Source organism: Telmatherina bonti, assembly GCF_933228915.1.
Source record: "Telmatherina bonti genome assembly, chromosome: 2".
In the NCBI taxonomy this organism is placed as follows: domain Eukaryota; kingdom Metazoa; phylum Chordata; class Actinopteri; order Atheriniformes; family Telmatherinidae; genus Telmatherina; species Telmatherina bonti.
In genome coordinates, this window is record NC_136620.1 from 28,836,259 (window position 1) to 28,853,683 (window position 17,425).

Here is a 17,425-nt window from a genome sequence, read left to right on the forward strand (position 1 = left end):
AGTATGTAGAGCAAATAGCATAAAAGATCCAGTATTAGTTAACTGAGTTAGATGTGTGCTACTGTTGCGTTTTGACAGTCGCGCGCTCACTTAAATGATGACGACACCAGGTCACAGGTCGTTGCATATAGCCATCAAATCAAATATGATTTAAAAAAAAAAAAATAATAATAATAATCAAAGTTGTATGAGTAATGTTGATCACAATAACAAGATATATTTATAAAATATATATTAAATATAAAAATATTATAAAATGAGTAAAAGTAGTTCGGTCTTTCTTTCATGTATAATGCGTTATCATGGAGTGAAGAAATAGTACCAATAGCAGCAACCAGGTTTACATTTTTATCTGTGTCATGGCTGTTTATCACCAATAATCAGGAATTACAATTTTACATAAATTACAGTCAAATAATCTTTACTTAGAAGATTACAAACAAAAGAATCGAGAAAAGTATGTCTATGACGGAAGTGATCTCCTCTGAGGCGGAGGCATAAAGCATTACGGGTGACCCACCAACTTCCTTTTCACTGTGGCCGCCATAGCGTGTGGAGCGTGGTTCCCGGCGAGCCGAAAACTAAGTACCGATAATGGTGAGAAATCACACATCGATCGTAGTTCACATACTTTGTAACGTATAAGAAATAACAGCAACCCATCTAGTTCACAGTTGTTTCTTTAGTTTTTCTTTCTCTAGATGTCTAAATTCAGTTGAGCTTTGAAAGGAACGCTCCTAGCTGGCGAAGCTAACACGAGGAGCCATTTTGGACGAGTAGTGTTGTCTAGATGTTACACGTGTAGCGGCCGCTGTAGTTCCTTTTTCAACACAAAACTTTAGTAGTGTCTTATAATAATGGCTAAGTTGTATTCGGGGCTCACCCTTTTTTTTTTTAAATCTTGGAATTCATTTAGTTTTTTTTTTCCCCGCAGGTTTTTAGGAATTTTAATGAGCTAAGGGGTAGCGAAGTCTTGTTTGAAACACACGAAGCTAATGCCAGCATTCACATATTTTGTGATTTATATAGTTGAAAACATTCTGGGTCACAAGTCTTAACAAATGAAAACATTTCACTGAAGCCTGGCATTTATTTGTTTTTATGGGTTTACATATAAGTGCTATAAGTACATTTTGTAAAAAAAAAAAAAATCGTCACAGACCTAGTAATTGCATGTTATCTTAAACTCAATGAAATGCAATGTGCAGAAAGGTTAATGTTTGTTTTTTTCCTTAGGCCTGTGCCCGACCCCTGATCTCGGTTTATTCCGAGAAAGGAGAATCTTCAGGCAAAAATGTAGTCATGCCTGCTGTGTTCAGGGCCCCAATTCGCCCTGATGTTGTGAATTTTGTGCATACCAACATGCGCAAAAACAGTCGCCAGCCATATGCAGTCAGTGAGCTGGCAGGTGGGTACATTCATCTAGCCTAATTGATCAGTGATTAACAAGTGATTTCTGCATTTGTATGTTTTTATAGTTTGTGATAATTGTAATTTGGGCGTATTATTGTGTGAATCTCAGGCCACCAGACAAGTGCAGAGTCCTGGGGAACAGGAAGAGCTGTGGCCCGTATCCCTCGTGTGAGAGGTGGTGGCACTCACCGCTCTGGCCAGGGTGCTTTTGGAAATGTATCCTCTTGGTCATAGTTGAAGCTTCACATTTTGATGCTGCAAGAAAGTAAACAAGTAGGCTTGCTGTGATGGTGTAATTTGCGTCTGACTCTGTGACTAGTGACAGACTGCCTGCTGTCATATACTGGCACAGTTGGTTGCTGAACATTGAGTCTGAGCAGGTATCAAGACTGTCTCTATATATGTGCTTCACTGTCAGACTTCCTTGACTTAAGTTTAGATGTGTCGTGGTGGTCGCATGTTCGCCCCCACTAAAACCTGGCGCCGTTGGCACCGCAGGATCAACACACCCCAGAAGCGTTATGCCATCTGCTCTGCCCTGGCTGCCTCTGCCATTCCTGCTCTTGTGATGTCCAAAGGTAAGCTCTGCAAATACATATACATGGCAAAATGTGTATTCATGTTCTTAATTTTATTCAAAGTTTGTCTTGCCATGATGGTGTAATTTGCGTCTGATTCTATGCACAGTGACAGTTGCCTGCTGTCATGAAGCTGTCGTAGAGAATTGATGTGCATGAAATTCTGAGCAGGCTTGAGTATTAGGCATATACTCAGTTTGTGTGCAGATATCAGTGGGTGATGTCAAGGTGTCTTTCAGGACACCGCATTGAGGAAATCCCAGAGGTCCCATTGGTGGTTGAAGACAAAGTTGAGGGCTACAAGAGGACCAAGGAAGCAGTCCTCCTTCTGAAGAAGCTTAAAGCCTGGAATGACATCAAAAAGGTGATTTAAGTGGGTCTAAAATGTGTGTGACAACACTCAAGCCCTTGGACCTTGATACAGTGAAACTTCAGTGTCCATGCTAGCTCAGGCTTATGTACTTTTCTACAGTTTTGAAATTTAATGAATAAAGGAAACTGGGTAAAAAAAAAAAAAATTCTCTGAAGGGAAATTTGTAATGGATACGTTCAAGAAATTACAAACTTCAGCTCTTGTCCCCACCTGTATGACTAACTAAAACATTGTAAGTACCAGTTTGTTAATACAATGTCTTGTGGAATAACATTGATATATAAATGTTTTCTCAGGTCTACGCCTCTCAACGCATGCGTGCCGGCAAGGGTAAGATGAGGAACCGTAGACGCATCCAACGTAAAGGTCCATGCATCGTCTACAACCAGGATGCTGGTTTAACCAAAGCTTTCAGGAATATTCCAGGTGAATCACCAGCTCACATTAAATCTAGTCATTTGGAGGGCAAATGATCTTTTCTTACAGCACGTGCATATTTTGCACAGAGTTAAAAGATAATGGGTCACAGTAGAGCAGTGGTGCCCAGCTCTGGTCCTCAAGGGCCACAATCCTGGAGGTTTTCCATGTATCCCTGTTCTAACACACCTGACTCAAACCACTCATTGTGCAGAACTTTGTTGGCTGTTGGATCCTTTTAATGAAAGACAAGTGTGTTGGAACAGGGATGCATTGAAGTACAGTACTGCGGCCTTCAAGGACTTACTTTGGTCATTCCTGTTGTAGAGATGGTGTTTTTGTCTTTTGTTTTCTGAAGACACATTTCAGTTGGCAAAGTGTCCTGTTTATGCAGGTCCCAGCTTTTTTTTTGTAAATCTCATTGGTGTCCAGAAATCTCATGGCTCACTGTTACAATTCAGTCCAGTTTAATATAAATGGTTTTTATCTTCTGCTTTTTAAATGTTATTTGTTGCACGGTGTTGTTCAGGCATCACTCTTCAGAACGTTAACAAACTGAACCTCCTGAGGCTCGCCCCTGGTGGTCATGTTGGACGGTTCTGTATCTGGACTGAGAGTGCTTTCCGCAAACTGGATGAACTGTACGGCACTTGGCGTAAACCTTCCACTATGAAGATCGGCTACAAGTGAGTATTATGTACAGTGTAGTTCATGGACAATACACAGCATGCTTCATATGTATATCACAGTGATGAGCTTCCACTTCATGGTCCGTGTTTTTGAACTACATGATATTTAACGAAGTTCTGAGCATGATCAATACTGGATTATTTCCTACTGTCTTTGTTTTCATCATTCAGAATTAATTTAAATTATTGATGCTCTTTTCAGCCTTCCAATGCACAAGATGACCAACACAGACCTGAGCAGGATTTTGAAGAGTGAGGAGATCCAGAAAGCACTTCGTGCACCCAAGTATGTTTCATCCTTTATTATATAAAGGAATTTTAACATATCAACTATGATGATTTTCCACTTCAGGTCCGTGTTTCTGAACCCTGATCTTAATGGAAGTTCTGAGCATTGCATAAAGTTAGTCGCTTCTGAGACTGTTTAGGAAATGTCTCTGTTGTTAAACCTTCACGCTTTGTCACTACAGCAAGAAGATCAACCGCAGAGTACTGAAGAAGAATCCTCTGAAGAATCTGAAGATAATGCTCAAGCTGAACCCTTACGCCAAGACAGCAAGACGTCTTGCCATCCTGAAACATGACCCTGCTGTAAGTAGCTTGAGTCCAGATACATGTCAGGAGAAAAATGTAAAACTACATGTGATTATATTGACACTGATTTCATATTTGCTTTTTTCATAGATCAAGGCCAAGATGCTGAAACCCAAGAAAAGGCCTGTAAAGAAGGCGGCACCTGCTAAACCCAAGGCATAAATCTATATATGCAAGGCGTAAATCAGAAACAGACTGGATTTCAATAAAACAGTTCTTTCAAATATGAGTTGGTGTCATTCAAACTTTTAATTCACAATATTATCACATTAACAAAGATGAAACATTGGCAATTTAAAAGCATTTGAGGGCAGAGGACAAAAAACATCAAGCACACAAGTTTAGCAGCATTTCTTAAAATCTGATCTTTTAGAAAAAGATGGCTTTTTAGGTAGGCCTGTGAGAAGGCCCAAAGAATAGTTTGATATAATTTAACTTGGCATGTGAGTTTGTAAACTAAAGGTACAACTATAGGTTGCACAGTTTAAAACGTATGACTATATAAATATTTTAAGAACGATACAAAATGGGTCTTCAGTGGACCTTGTGATATGAGCTTTGCTGTAGACGAGGGATCTCACATTGTGGTACCATGAGTGGGTGTTGCAGGTTGACTGAGTCCGATGGTGCTGCATAGCCAGCCAGCAAAATCCACCTCCTCAGCTTCAGACTGTTTGATAAAAGGGTGCACCTGAGAAGGAAAGCTCACTATGATTAAAACAAGGAATTCAGATGGTATAAATGCAGTAAGATGAACACACTCACAATCAGCTGCTTCAAATCGGCCCTTTCTGCAGGATTCTTAATCAAGCTGCAGCAGAAACAAAATTATTGAACATTCACACAGTAGATGACATTAAGTGGAATTGGATTTTTTTTTGCCAGTGTTTGTTAAAATAGTTCTTACCATTTATTAACAAAGTCTTGGAATTCAGTGCTGAACATGGCAGGCAGCTTTGGTGGAGGCTGAAAATAAATTATTGGGTCAGCACCGAGTGTAGCACATGCACAGCTGAGTAAAAAAATACAAACATGCTTGCCAAACCTACTTCATTCACAATGTAATCAAGCAGCTCAAATATAGCCATTGGAGGTCTGCTGTCTGGTCCGTATGCTGCAGGAATGATGCAATTATGTATTAGTGTTCAATCTGTTAAAAATAATCTAGGTTAAAAATGCCATCAGAGACTCACAACTGGCAGGTCGTCCAGGTGGCCGCGGTTTGGGGGAAGACTCGCCTGAGGTGGCCTCCCCTTCCACTGGAGATCCAAAGATCTGTTCAAGCTCTTTAGAATCAGGTGGGGGAATGGGGAAGCGTCCGATGGCCATTTCAACTAGAGACAGACCCATACTCCAGATGTCTGACTGAACTGAGTAGTGGGTTCCCTGTAAACGCTCTGGCTGCACAACACAGATTTTATCAGATGCTGCAACAGCAAAAAAGTGCAGACCAGAGATTTGGTTGTTGCAGAAATACAAAAACCTTTATGGATTTTTTTAAACTCACCGACATGTAAGACCGAGTACCCACAAAGGAATTGGCCATGGAGTCTATGAGCTGTCCGCTCACTCCAAAGTCACACAGCTTGATCTCACCACGGGAATTCACCAGGATGTTAGAAGGCTTGACATCTGAAAAATGAGCATGCACTGTTATGAAGAACACTCAGTAAATGTGTCATGGGGGGTAATAAGCACCACCGAGCAAATTAAATTTTGTCTGTTGACATTTTATTACTAGCAACATAGATTTACATGCATCTCATGATGTAAATAGTTATATGTTGGGGGTCTGTCTGAATGAACTTGTTCAATGGCCAAATCTTATAATCGATAGCTTTTCAAGATACCCCTTTCCAAAAAGGGTTAGGATTATGCGAAGATTCACACCCTGCTTAAATGACAAAATGAAGTTTTAATATAACAAGGGTTTAAACTTCAATTGTTTTTTTTCTCATTCACTTAAACACAAGCATTTTTAAAACAGAGGACAAAAACTGCAATAGATTTGATTGCCATAGGTTTCCAAATCGTGCTTGATAAAGTCCTGCTTGTAGTAGTTTTGATATCATTATGTAAATGTTTCGACTAGTGACAGGTTTTGGACTGCAGGCAGGCCACATCAGCAATATTCCTCTGTCTATGTTTTTTTATGCATTGGAAGTTATGGTTTAGTGTCATTTGCTTCAATAAAGGTCTTCCAAATGAAGGATGCCATCTGAACAGCAGTTGCCAGTATGCTGTGCATACTGCTGAAGATGTAGTGCCACCTGAAGATGATGGTACTCTGAATCACTTTGTTTTGGTGTGTACCACACAGTCAGCTCAGATGACCCCATCGATGTTCTTTCAGCCCATTCAACATGTTGAACTGGTGCTGGGTCTGTCAGTGGTGGAGATCATTGGCTGTTGTGTGTGCTGAATGAGCTCTTTTTGTAAAAATGACATTAATTGAAATTCTGACATTTTTGAGAAGTACTGACTTATTTAAAAACCTGCATTATGACTGGGGGAAAACAGAACTGGACTAATGATGGTTTAGTTCAAACATTGCAGCGTTTAAAGTGAATAATGTATTAACTATTGACTCCTTCACTTCAGTTATGCCGTCAGATGCAGGTACAGTTCATACATCCTTGTGGTATGATTTTGTTTATATTGTGTTTTTCCTCCAGAAACTGGTGATGACACAATATTCTCTTGGTTTTTCATGTCAGTTTGTTGTATGAGTTTATATAATAAATCATGAACTGTAGATTATGAAAGTCTTAGAAACTCAGTACCTCTTGGATGACATTAGCTTCTTTCCAAATAAAATAAGTTATGAGGTCTAACAGGTGTGTATGTGTGTTTACATACATAACAGTTGCATCAGTATTTTTAAAAATGTGTTTTTGTCATCAAATTAGAATCAATGTCAAAAAAGTATTTTTTGAAATAAATGCCATCATTCAGTGTTCTCTGTGTGCCATTTCTCCCTCTTATTTATGGAATTTATTGTTAAATTGGATAGTGACTGACCTCTGTGCATGATCTTGTGTTTCTCCCGCAGGTAGGAAAGTCCTTTAATTACCTGTTAAAACAAATAAGTATTTGTGAGAAGAGTGATCAGAAGAGTGATGACAGATTAGTTGACACTGCAACAGAACTATTCCACCACATCCGGCTATTGTGACTGCAACAGTATTAGATAGGTGAGAGATGTCTTGGAATTACGCACAGCGATGCTGACTTTGCCGAGGATCTGCTCAGGGATCTTGCCTGCTTTCTTCAGTGACTGGTCCAGAGAGCCTCCATCCTGCATCCAGAACAGAAAGAAATAAAGTTTTTTTTTAAATTTCCTGACAAAATGTGAATGCAGATGGGAAAACACTGATAGGTATATCATAACAAAGAGCTGTACCATATGCTCCATGCAGATGCTGATTTCTCCATCACTGTAAAAAGCCCCATAGAAACCCACAATGTATGGGGAGTTACACTCATGTAGCACCTGCAGCTCCCGAATGATCTGATTCCTGATGGCTGGTTTAATCTCCAGGTGGATTAGCTGGAACACAGGACACTTCCACTTTTTATCCATATAATAATTATAAACTTGGTAAAAATGTCAGATGATGCAATCTAGTAGACATGTTGGCTTTTCTTTTCTAATTTACTTTAAACCTTTGAGCAAAGCAAGGACATCTAAAGCAACAGAAGAACTGAATCTTTAGAACGTTAGGCACTTGATACAAAACAGGCATCAAACATAAAAAAATTACATCTTTTTACTTGCAAATGCCTGCTGTTAATGATCATGGTGCAGCTAATAGCTTATAACTCAGAGAGCCTCCTCCAAAGGTGCAGTATGAGCACAACACAAGTCTGTTGTGCTTTATCTTCACAGTGCCCAAGGCCATCAGAACACAGAGGTAAAAAAAAAAAAAATTCTCTGCAGCTTTTCACAGAGGTACGCATTTATGAGAATAAAAAGCAACAGATCCAGCTCCAGGTTTGTCAGTTACAGAATTATTCATGTGCTTCAGCCTTGCATTTGAGAGACATCAATACGTTGTTTTGTATGTTTGTTTGCTTTCCAACCAAACCTTTATAACATGGATCACTTCACAGTACAAGACTCATAAAACTGCAGCATGACAGAATCAACATCTCAGCCAGAGAAGATGAAAAGTAAGTGTTATGAAAGATCTGAGGGGGTGGGGGGGTTGTATTTGTTTCGACAGATTTCCTTTGAACAAATGACAGATAGTGAAAAGTTGAATGCGGAGATAGGAGGACCATCTGCAAGATTTCTGCAAGTAATCAGTCTGAAATTTGCTAGAAGTTTGTCAGTGGTATCTGAAAACTAAAGCATAACTCTCTGAGTGACAGCTGAAGCAGGTGCTCTTCATTTTCATTTGGGATTTTTTTCTTTCAAGATGAAGTAGGTTGTAAAATTTTTCTGTCCCAGTATGAAAAAATATCCAAGAAACTACAGAAATCTCAATATCGCTACATGACATTCATCAACTAGCTGTTTGTATGACAACATCTAACTGGAGCTTAAACACGCTCTGCTGGACAGAGATGTTTTTTATCCTGAAAACTGCACACACAGCTTACCTTCCTGGCCATTATCAGACCAGAGGGTCGATGTGAGACCTTAAAGACGACGCCTCCGTTGCCTGCCCCAAGCTCACAGATCTTCTCGAAGTCATCGTCCTTCAGCTCCCCTACCTTCTGCTTCTGGGTCAGAAAGGCCTCCAAGCGCTTCCGCTGCTGTTCATCCAACTCCAGCTCCTCGAGCTTTTTCTGCAACGCCTCCAAGTTTGTTCTTACACAGAAAGTGATAAAAAAAAAAAAGAGAACGATCAGCAATTTCTGTATCTTTAATCTAGTTCCCCCCAAATAAAAAGGGATCTGAATCAAGCAGTTGGCAGATGTTATTTACAAAATTGCTCCTCTGAGGAGGCATCCAGTGCAATCCAGATTTACAGAAGATATTACATTCTGTAGGAGAAGAGATAAAAACTTGGAGTGACAGCAGAAAGACAGAACAGGCAGAACGTATCTGAAATGAACAGTTGTCATGGCAATGCATTTTATAGAGAATACCGGAGCAACTTCTGCTGACCTTCTTGCCTTTTGTCAACCCTCTGCAGTACAGACCACACAGAATCACAAAACCAGTCTGCACCTTTATTAAGACATCCCAGAAAAGAGACATGAAAACACACTCCCCATCTCTCCTCCAGCAATTAGCTGCTCTATGAAATTAGCATATTCTGCTAAGCTTGCATTATCATAAAATTACCAGTTGATATTATGGCTTTCATCAAGCTTAGTGGTACTGTCTTTTATTTTTTTTCTTGGCACTTAATCACGATTCACTGAGGAGCAACTGGAGCAGGGCAGCACGCTATCCTCTCCACTCATCTTCACACAGCAAAGAGAGGGTTAAGTGGTTTTATTTTTGACGGCAGGCCTGCATATCCATGGAGACGAAGGACTGAGTTTCAGCTTGATGTGGGTGGCGTGGGTGTTTTGTTGACATGAGCTGGAGGTGGAGGAGGCAGGAGATACTTAGAAGAGGAGCAGCCTAAAACACACACCGTACAAAATGTGGAAAGGACTGCAGGAGCTGCCAACTGCAGCCCCCCTTCAGGTGCAAGAGGAAGTGAGCACGACGTTGGCCTTTTGTGCTCCATCCACACAATATACAAGGACACATGCAGCAGAATATGATGATACCAAGATAAAATCTATGCAGCTTGCTTCTGAGCACCTCAGAGAAGGAAGCATGCATGTTTGTGAACGGCATGTTTAACAGAATAAAGCCACACATGAGTTTTTGATTCGGAATGTTGCAGACATTTCTATGTATATGTGTTAAAATGGATTGGAATGGAAACAAATATGCACTTGTACCTTGTGCCTAAAAAATATATACAAAAGAGGAAAATATTCATCCACTAATCTAACAATATTAAAGCAAGACATACTGATGTACAAAAGTGTATTTAGATCACATTCTTTTTATTTGCTCTTATATCTATGGTATTTAGCTGGAATTATGTAGTCCACTTTGTGGACTTCTCCAAAGGCCGACAGCCATTTCACACTGCAAAAGCATTTGACAAACTGAACAGGCAATTCTCTTGCACCACACTACAGCAGTCTGGGATCAGTAAGAGGCTTGTTGATTGGATTAGGCTCATCTACAACCATTATGTAGCACGTTTGCCAGGAAGTGTCAGCATCCAGTCATAGTGGTACAGATTTACTCCAAACAGGTTGCTTATCCAAACTTGTTTGAAAAACATGAGCAATAATATCACTACCTTTTTAAAAACTGAACATACTTTTAGCCATCAACTGTCCTTGTAAAACATTTCATGTGAATAGTGAAAAAATTGATACCTGAATTCCTCCACGACTGCTTATTAGGGTATTAAACTGGAACTCCTCATCAATGTCATTTGGCCACAGGGGTGATGCCATGCTACATGAGGTCATCAAACAAAGAGTACCAGTACATGAAGTTTTTATTTTAAAGATAATCATGTATTTCCAACAACAAAAGCGTAGGTGTACTAATGATGGCAGGATTCCAGTTAGGGACAGTCCTGTGACTGTTCATACACGTTTCCTTTGATTGACTGAAGATTTTAAGGATGTGAGTCATCATTGCTTCCATAAATACCTTAACAGTGGCACTTTTCTGCTGTGAAAAACCAGAACAGTAGGAAAAATGGCTAATATAAGAAAAGCCTGCAGAGTCTAAGAGGACAAACAACGTAAACTGAAAACTCATAACTGTATTCGACCTGTACATGGCGTACTCTGCCTCTCACCTGGTATTTGCAACAGGGTCCAGCCTCCCCAGGAGTCTGCATGAATAAGTTGGTATGGAAAACAGATGGATACAAAGCAGGACCTCTCCCAGGAGGTTTAACTCTGGTTTCTCACTGTCTCATAACAAGGTACACCTTGAATGAGAACCTTACACCCAGGTGTAAAAAACAGCCGTCGGCAACGAAAGAGAGTACAGCCACACACTGTTCTACTTGCAATACAAGGTTATTAAGAATACTATAGATTTGATTGTATCTGTATAAAAGAAATTAATTTATGGTTTACCAAACCGACACAAGTAATCTATGTCAGTTTAGCTGTGCAGTTAATACTAATATTAATACTAATACTAGATTGGATATAGTACCTTGCATTGACTCCATCATTCATTCGCAAAAGGGATGAGCAGCTACATGTAGCTACATGTGTAGCCAAAGCTGCCAGGGGGCAGACTAACAGAAACATGGCTGCCAAACTAAGTCCTTAAAAGCACCACCAAACATTCATTCAGGTAAAGTCCATAGTTACATCATGACTTGCTCTACTGCTGCCAAAAAGACATTTTTCCTCCTTTAAGAATCTGTCTGGTGTGAATTACGCTTTTTATCTATTGTCAGATAACTTTACCAGGGTGGCAGTATTCCTTTTTTAGTATTACTTTTCAGTAACTCTTACAAGCTTAAATACAGGTTAGCTCATAACTTGATTATAACACATTTTAAATCTGCTGTGGCTGATAAGTGTTGATACTAGATGAAGTGATACAATGTATGAAATTTGCTCGTGCTCATCAATCAGTAGTTATTTAAAAACTCCAGACTTTTAATGGACCATTAAAGCCACCGTCACAGAAACCTTCATTTAGCAAACCAACATAACATAACACCGCCTGAAAGGTTAAAATTGCTGCATTAAATCCTTCTGTAGATTCATGAAGGCTGTAAACTGTTTCATTTTGGAAGTGTTGCTTCATCTGCTGAAATCATTTTCCTGCTGCAGCTTACTGTGCTGTTGTTATGGTGTTATGCTATATGCAGGTTTTTCTGCAATTTGGCTAGCCCATGTTGATATTAAGGGGGTGGAGGAAAACACACACACACACACACACAAAAACAAACCTGCAAATTTAACAGTACAATTCACACCATCACAAATTCAGACCTCCAAAATGACTCCACATCCCTTCTATCAACATTATATAGGAAAGTAAATAAGCAACACAGACTGTATTTGCATATAATACTGTAAAACATACTCTGCTTAGGTTTACTGAGTCTCAGGCTGGATTCATCAGTCAGCGATCTTTTTGCCTCTGTCATACAAGATTAAAGCTAATCTGATACATATCTTCTTTTTATTGATGAGTTTTAGATTTATTATATGATATACTGTATATGTTGTGTTAATCAGCAAAACATGTCGGATGAAACACAATGCTGTCAGAGTGTACAACACAGAAGTACTTTTAGACACACATTTGCACGCACACACACACACACACACACACACACAAATGGATTCCAAATATCTGTTTCAGACTTCCTGAGTGCTGCCTCACCCAAACGTATTGCTCCTCTTCGCATTACAGCTTGCCCTGCAGCAGCAACAGCAGGAATGTAAATTGCCAAACATCGTGTCATGACTTTGTCTACCAGGTAAAGTCCTGGTAAGTCCTAAATACTCTCTTTCAAAATAAATTCCAAACAATACCAATTTTCAAAGCTTTTTCTTCGTGTGTGCACGAAGAAATGCACACACAATGCACAAGCGCTTGTGTGTGTAGGGAGGGGGTAAGGGATAAAGGGTGGTCTTCAGATGTACTATTTTAGTCAGGTGTGCCCAAGTCCAGCCTTTGAGATCTACTGTCCTGCAGTTTTTAGAGGCACCCCTTCTCCAACACACCTGAATCAAATGAATGGCTGGTTTTCAGGCCTCTGCATAGCTGAATGTCATGCACATGAGTCAACTCGTTTGAATCTGGTGTGTTTGAGATGGGATGCCTCTAATAGTTGCAGGATAGCTTTTTAGGGGTGGATTTGGGAGCCTGGTTAAACTATGAACCATTCTGCATCTCCAGCACATTGGAGAGGGACCCCTTGCAGCAGGCGATATATTATGTAATTCTCATCTCAGCTGATCCAGCCCGTTGTACGATTGACTGAGATCTTCTCTTTGCTCTGAACTAGACTTGAGCGTGGTGTCACAATAGTTTTATATCTCCATTACAATGCTAAAATGGTGGAGGTAAGCATTTCAGTAAGGAAATTTGTGACTTAGGCCCACAAATCTGACAGAAATTATGGAAATAAATGTGAATATACTCCAAACCCAAGAATAGTAGCTGCCCTAATACTGAGTACTTGTAGTCATTTGCTAAAGACAAAATGATTATCTATGATTTCTTGACAACTGATCCATTTTTTTAGGTAAGAACTATAAAATAGCAGGATTAGCTGATTTTTGAAAAATGTATACTTTCCCAGATTAACCCTATTTCTGATGACCACATGAAGGTAAAAGGAAAAAGAAAAACAGTCGTTTAAGCCCACTGCCAGGAGCGGTTCTGGCAACCGGTTAAGCAGTTTTACCAGGCTTAATGCCAAGTATTTAGGATCCAGCTTCTTACATGTGCAGACAGACTGTGTGCTTCTTTTCTAATGTTCAGTCATTTAAAAAATCTTCAGCATCAAATTTTATTCAAAATTTGGGACATTTTACCAACCAATCCATTTATCAATGCCTACTAAAATAAAACAAATCCCTACTTTTTAAACAAAGTATCTATAGACAAAAGCAACTATAGACATTAAATACAAAGTATGCAGTCATTGGCTCTGGGAACCTTTTCATGCGCATTTCTCTTCTTCAACGTTAAATCGAAATTATGTTTTCTATTAACTACTTGGCATATGAATCAATGACGACAATTATTATTAGTTGAAGCTCTGAGGTTCTGCAAAATCACATATGCGCTTGAAACACACACCTGGTACAGAATGTCTTAGAGTTGGTAGGCACACTTTCTTTTTCGTTTGTGGCTGTCAGTAATCTAATATAATTACAAATTATGATAATCAATTTAAAGATCAGATCATTATCCACACTCACTCTGAGGCTCCGGAGCCGTTGAATGTGTTTCCATCAGGAATCGGGTTCAGCTGGATCGGTTCTGGCTTCTTCCTTTTGTGCATGTTAGTGGCAAGAACCGAGCTAAACGAAACTCGCAAGTCTGGGCAGAAGAGAAAACGTAGGAGCTATTTTGTCAGATTGACACTCTGAGCAGTACTGTCACGAGCTGAAGGAGCAGAGCTGCTGATGTTGTCCTCAATGGGTGGATGTGTGTGAAACGTCACAAAAATATTTACAGTGGTCTTCCGGACAGCATGGTGGGGTTTAGTGCAGCGCGCCCTCTGCTGGTCATGTCTGACATTACCGCGCTGTAACCAAAATAACTGTAAAGTTGAATCCAGACCAAAGTGAAAAACATTACCATTATGGGATCTGTTGAATTGCTTATAGAGTCTTAAATATTTTAAGATAATAATAATAATAATAATTTAAAAAATCACTATTCGCTTGCAGTGTGGCCCCACCCTGCGCATTATCATATGATAATAATGGACTTATTAATTCTGGTGTTTCCATGTAAAAGTATTTTTCTTTTCTCTCTCTCCTGTGGTTTCAAGTCCTTAGTTCAATTACAAATCTATTAAAGTAGTAACAATTAAAAAAGAGAGAGTCTTTTAATAACTTAAAATGCTCAGCCTAGTAGCATTTTTCTTTTTTTTATACTTCAAATTAAAACTGAAAAGCTCAGAGGGTGACTGTTTATTCTATAGAGTATAATGACAGATAAACATCAAACACCTGTGGACTCATGTCCAACATTATGCAATTTATAATTTTATTAAACATTTCCTTTCCTTTTTTTTATATGACAGCTGTGAAGCTGTCACATAAATTAAAGTAAAAAATGATTATAGTATACTTGGAAAGAAAAAAGTAACTTGGAATGTGAAATGAATATAATGACAGAAGCTGTGTTTGAGCTACTTTCCACCGTTTTTACAGACTGCATAAGCAGACTTCGGGGGGGGGGGGGGGGGGGGGGGGGGAGAAATAAACAGTGTGAATAAATTGAAATTGGTTTAATAAAAGATTCAATATTTCACTCCATAATGTTATTCCTGTTCTGTAAAGAGGCCCCTAAAATAACCTGAGAAAAGGGTTGAGGATTTTAATTTTGTTTGTCATCATTTTTAAGTGTACAAGACCTTGATCACACATAAAAGGCTAGTCCTGAGTAGAGTCAAGCTCCTGGCTTGCTAAGTTGGAAAGTGAAGTAAGAGGGACACGTTCTAGGACCCAGCCAGCTGAAATAATCACTATGATCTCTAATTATGCTGTAGTTAAAAAGTAACATTTAAAAAGCATGAGGTCACATGTTTTCAAGGACAATTGTACATTCTTGTACAATTTCAATAAAGAGAGATTAATTTGATAGAATTAACAGATATTAACGATCGAGCAAAGATTAATTAGAAACAATGACGTTAAGAAACATCGTCTTGGTGGACGAATGATGAAGGAAGGGGATAGAAATGAAACCCTTGTGTTATTTAGGCATCAGGTAAAAACATGAATACCCATAAGGAAATTGCAACCATGAGATCTGTTTTACTACTGAGTCATAGAAAGGGGAGATTCCTTTCCATTCCTGTAAATATCAGTCCATGTGTTTACTGGTGAAGAATAAATAAAAATAGCATGCAGCACAAATGAAAAGAGTTTCAGGTTTGCCTTAATAAACCAAACACTGGGATGAATATGAATATCACTATGGAATGATGACGCACTGAGCAGAACTTGATAAGCTGTTGAATCTAATTCATTTGAATCAGGTGTGTTAGAGCAGAGAAACACATAAGACCTCCAGCGTCACATTTCTCTGGGATTGGACTTGACCACCCCTACCCTACTGGGAGACATCAGGTCTTAATAGGTTACGAATGTGGTGAGTTGGAGAGTGATCAAAGCGGAAGTAATAAAGCATAGCAGTAAGAAAAAAACAAAGAGCAGATCACAAAGGCGGATGTGAGGTGAAATGAGCCCCATTGATTCGATCCTCATCCTTTATCCTTACTGAAATTTTACATTTTGCTTAATTTAATGCAAAAATTCTGGTGATATCTAATTCTACATACCAAAATACTTGTCGCTTCAAATCTATTGTCAAAAATAATTAATTCATAAATTATAAATAGCCATTTTGGTTATTATAAAATAATTTTCATGTAATCAGTTTGTGATTAATATGCAAGTAATAATCTTTTTTTGTTGAAAACTCATTTAAAAAAACAATCACAAGAATGTCATTAATGCTGAATAACAATGGAATACTTTATAAGTGATATAATAACAAAATGCAGACCTAAAAAGCCAATATGGTAGAGATTTTTACATTGATTATGAATTTAAAATACTATCTGGTATCCTTTAACAGTTCAAACTACTCCAGTATTTGTTGTGCTTTCACATCACTCTAACACTTAGATCTTTTCTCTCTGACAGACTGATCAATGGCCTGATATGATAACTCCTTAAAATTATTTCACCATTTTATTCCATCATCAGCTTCTCAGTTAACCACGTTTCTGGACCTGAGCCGCTTCTGTTTTATTCATTTCAGCCCCAAATCACCAAGGGTTCAGTATCTGATTCCATCTATGGCAATACCCTTCCCTCTTTAATACTTCCCTTTGTACTTGCAGTATCTTTATTATTGTTCACTCTCTGTGGTCATTCAGAGGGAATAAAAGGAGTTGCTGATGATTCCTCTTCATATGGATACAAGAGTAATGATTTCTTCCAGGATCTAAGACTTATGGCAAACAGAATCTGTTTGCCATAATTCTGAAGTCCATGTAAAAGAAAAGAAAAGTTGCTCCTGTCACTGCAAATTTATCTTTTTTCTTCAGCATTTGCATACTTCATTGTGTTAAAATGATTGTGTCTAAATGAGCCTGAGTATATCTTTCTAAAATAAAATAATAATAAAGAAAATTCATCATTGGACTTTTTTTGTTTGTTTGTTTTTGAAAATATCTCTTTCTTTCTGATCATGTTTATCTTGACTTGCTCCTCATCTAGTGGAAACCTCTGAGACCTTGATATGTAAGATTGATAACATTTGGACCACTTGTCTTGTTTATTCTTCTAAAATATTTAAGTAAATGAATATTTGATGCAAATCAAGCTAATTACACTCTGTGAGGTTTCTTTGTGTATTTTCAGACTGTCTTCATCAGTGAAATCTTATTTCAAGACTCCTGGTATAAACTGGTTATTGTATTTTATCTTAATAAAACCTTTACATTTTCCTTTCATTTGAACTTTTTTCATTCTCTTCTCTTCTCCATGATATGAATAAAAAAGGGAAAACAGAAAATATACTCCAGAGTTACAACAACTACAACACAACAATTGTTGTAAATTTTATGTCAAAGAAAAGAAAAGAAAATTGG

General features: G+C 38.5%; 2 protein-coding genes across 2 annotated transcripts; one reads left to right on the forward strand and one right to left on the reverse strand.

Annotated features, from left to right (window-relative positions):
* Positions 1 to 533: 533 nt before the first annotated feature.
* On the forward strand, positions 534 to 4,293 carry rpl4 (ribosomal protein L4). Its single transcript, XM_079247645.1, has 10 exons — positions 534 to 597; positions 1,237 to 1,408; positions 1,523 to 1,629; positions 1,853 to 1,991; positions 2,231 to 2,355; positions 2,661 to 2,790; positions 3,311 to 3,467; positions 3,673 to 3,756; positions 3,941 to 4,061; positions 4,155 to 4,293. Exons 1-10 carry the CDS (start codon positions 595 to 597, stop codon positions 4,224 to 4,226), a joined length of 1,110 nt encoding a protein of 369 aa, XP_079103771.1. The 5' UTR covers positions 534 to 594; the 3' UTR covers positions 4,227 to 4,293.
* Positions 4,294 to 4,481: 188 nt separating this feature from the next.
* Positions 4,482 to 14,092, reverse strand: map2k1 (mitogen-activated protein kinase kinase 1; the record flags this gene model as incomplete). Its single annotated transcript, XM_079247877.1, has 11 exons — positions 4,482 to 4,755; positions 4,830 to 4,875; positions 4,972 to 5,030; positions 5,114 to 5,178; positions 5,258 to 5,465; positions 5,572 to 5,696; positions 7,086 to 7,137; positions 7,285 to 7,362; positions 7,468 to 7,614; positions 8,670 to 8,880; positions 14,010 to 14,092. 11 exons carry the CDS (start codon positions 14,090 to 14,092, stop codon positions 4,642 to 4,644), a joined length of 1,188 nt encoding a protein of 395 aa, XP_079104003.1. The 3' UTR covers positions 4,482 to 4,641.
* Between the last annotated feature and the right edge of the window lie 3,333 nt (positions 14,093 to 17,425).

Bases quoted from the DNA above. Each gene is read 5' to 3' on its own strand.
- rpl4 (XM_079247645.1), top strand. The intron at 1,992-2,230 runs GTAAGCTCTGCA...GGTGTCTTTCAG, and splicing joins TGCTCTTGTGATGTCCAAAG to GACACCGCATTGAGGAAATC. The intron at 4,062-4,154 runs GTAAGTAGCTTG...CTTTTTTCATAG, and splicing joins TCCTGAAACATGACCCTGCT to ATCAAGGCCAAGATGCTGAA.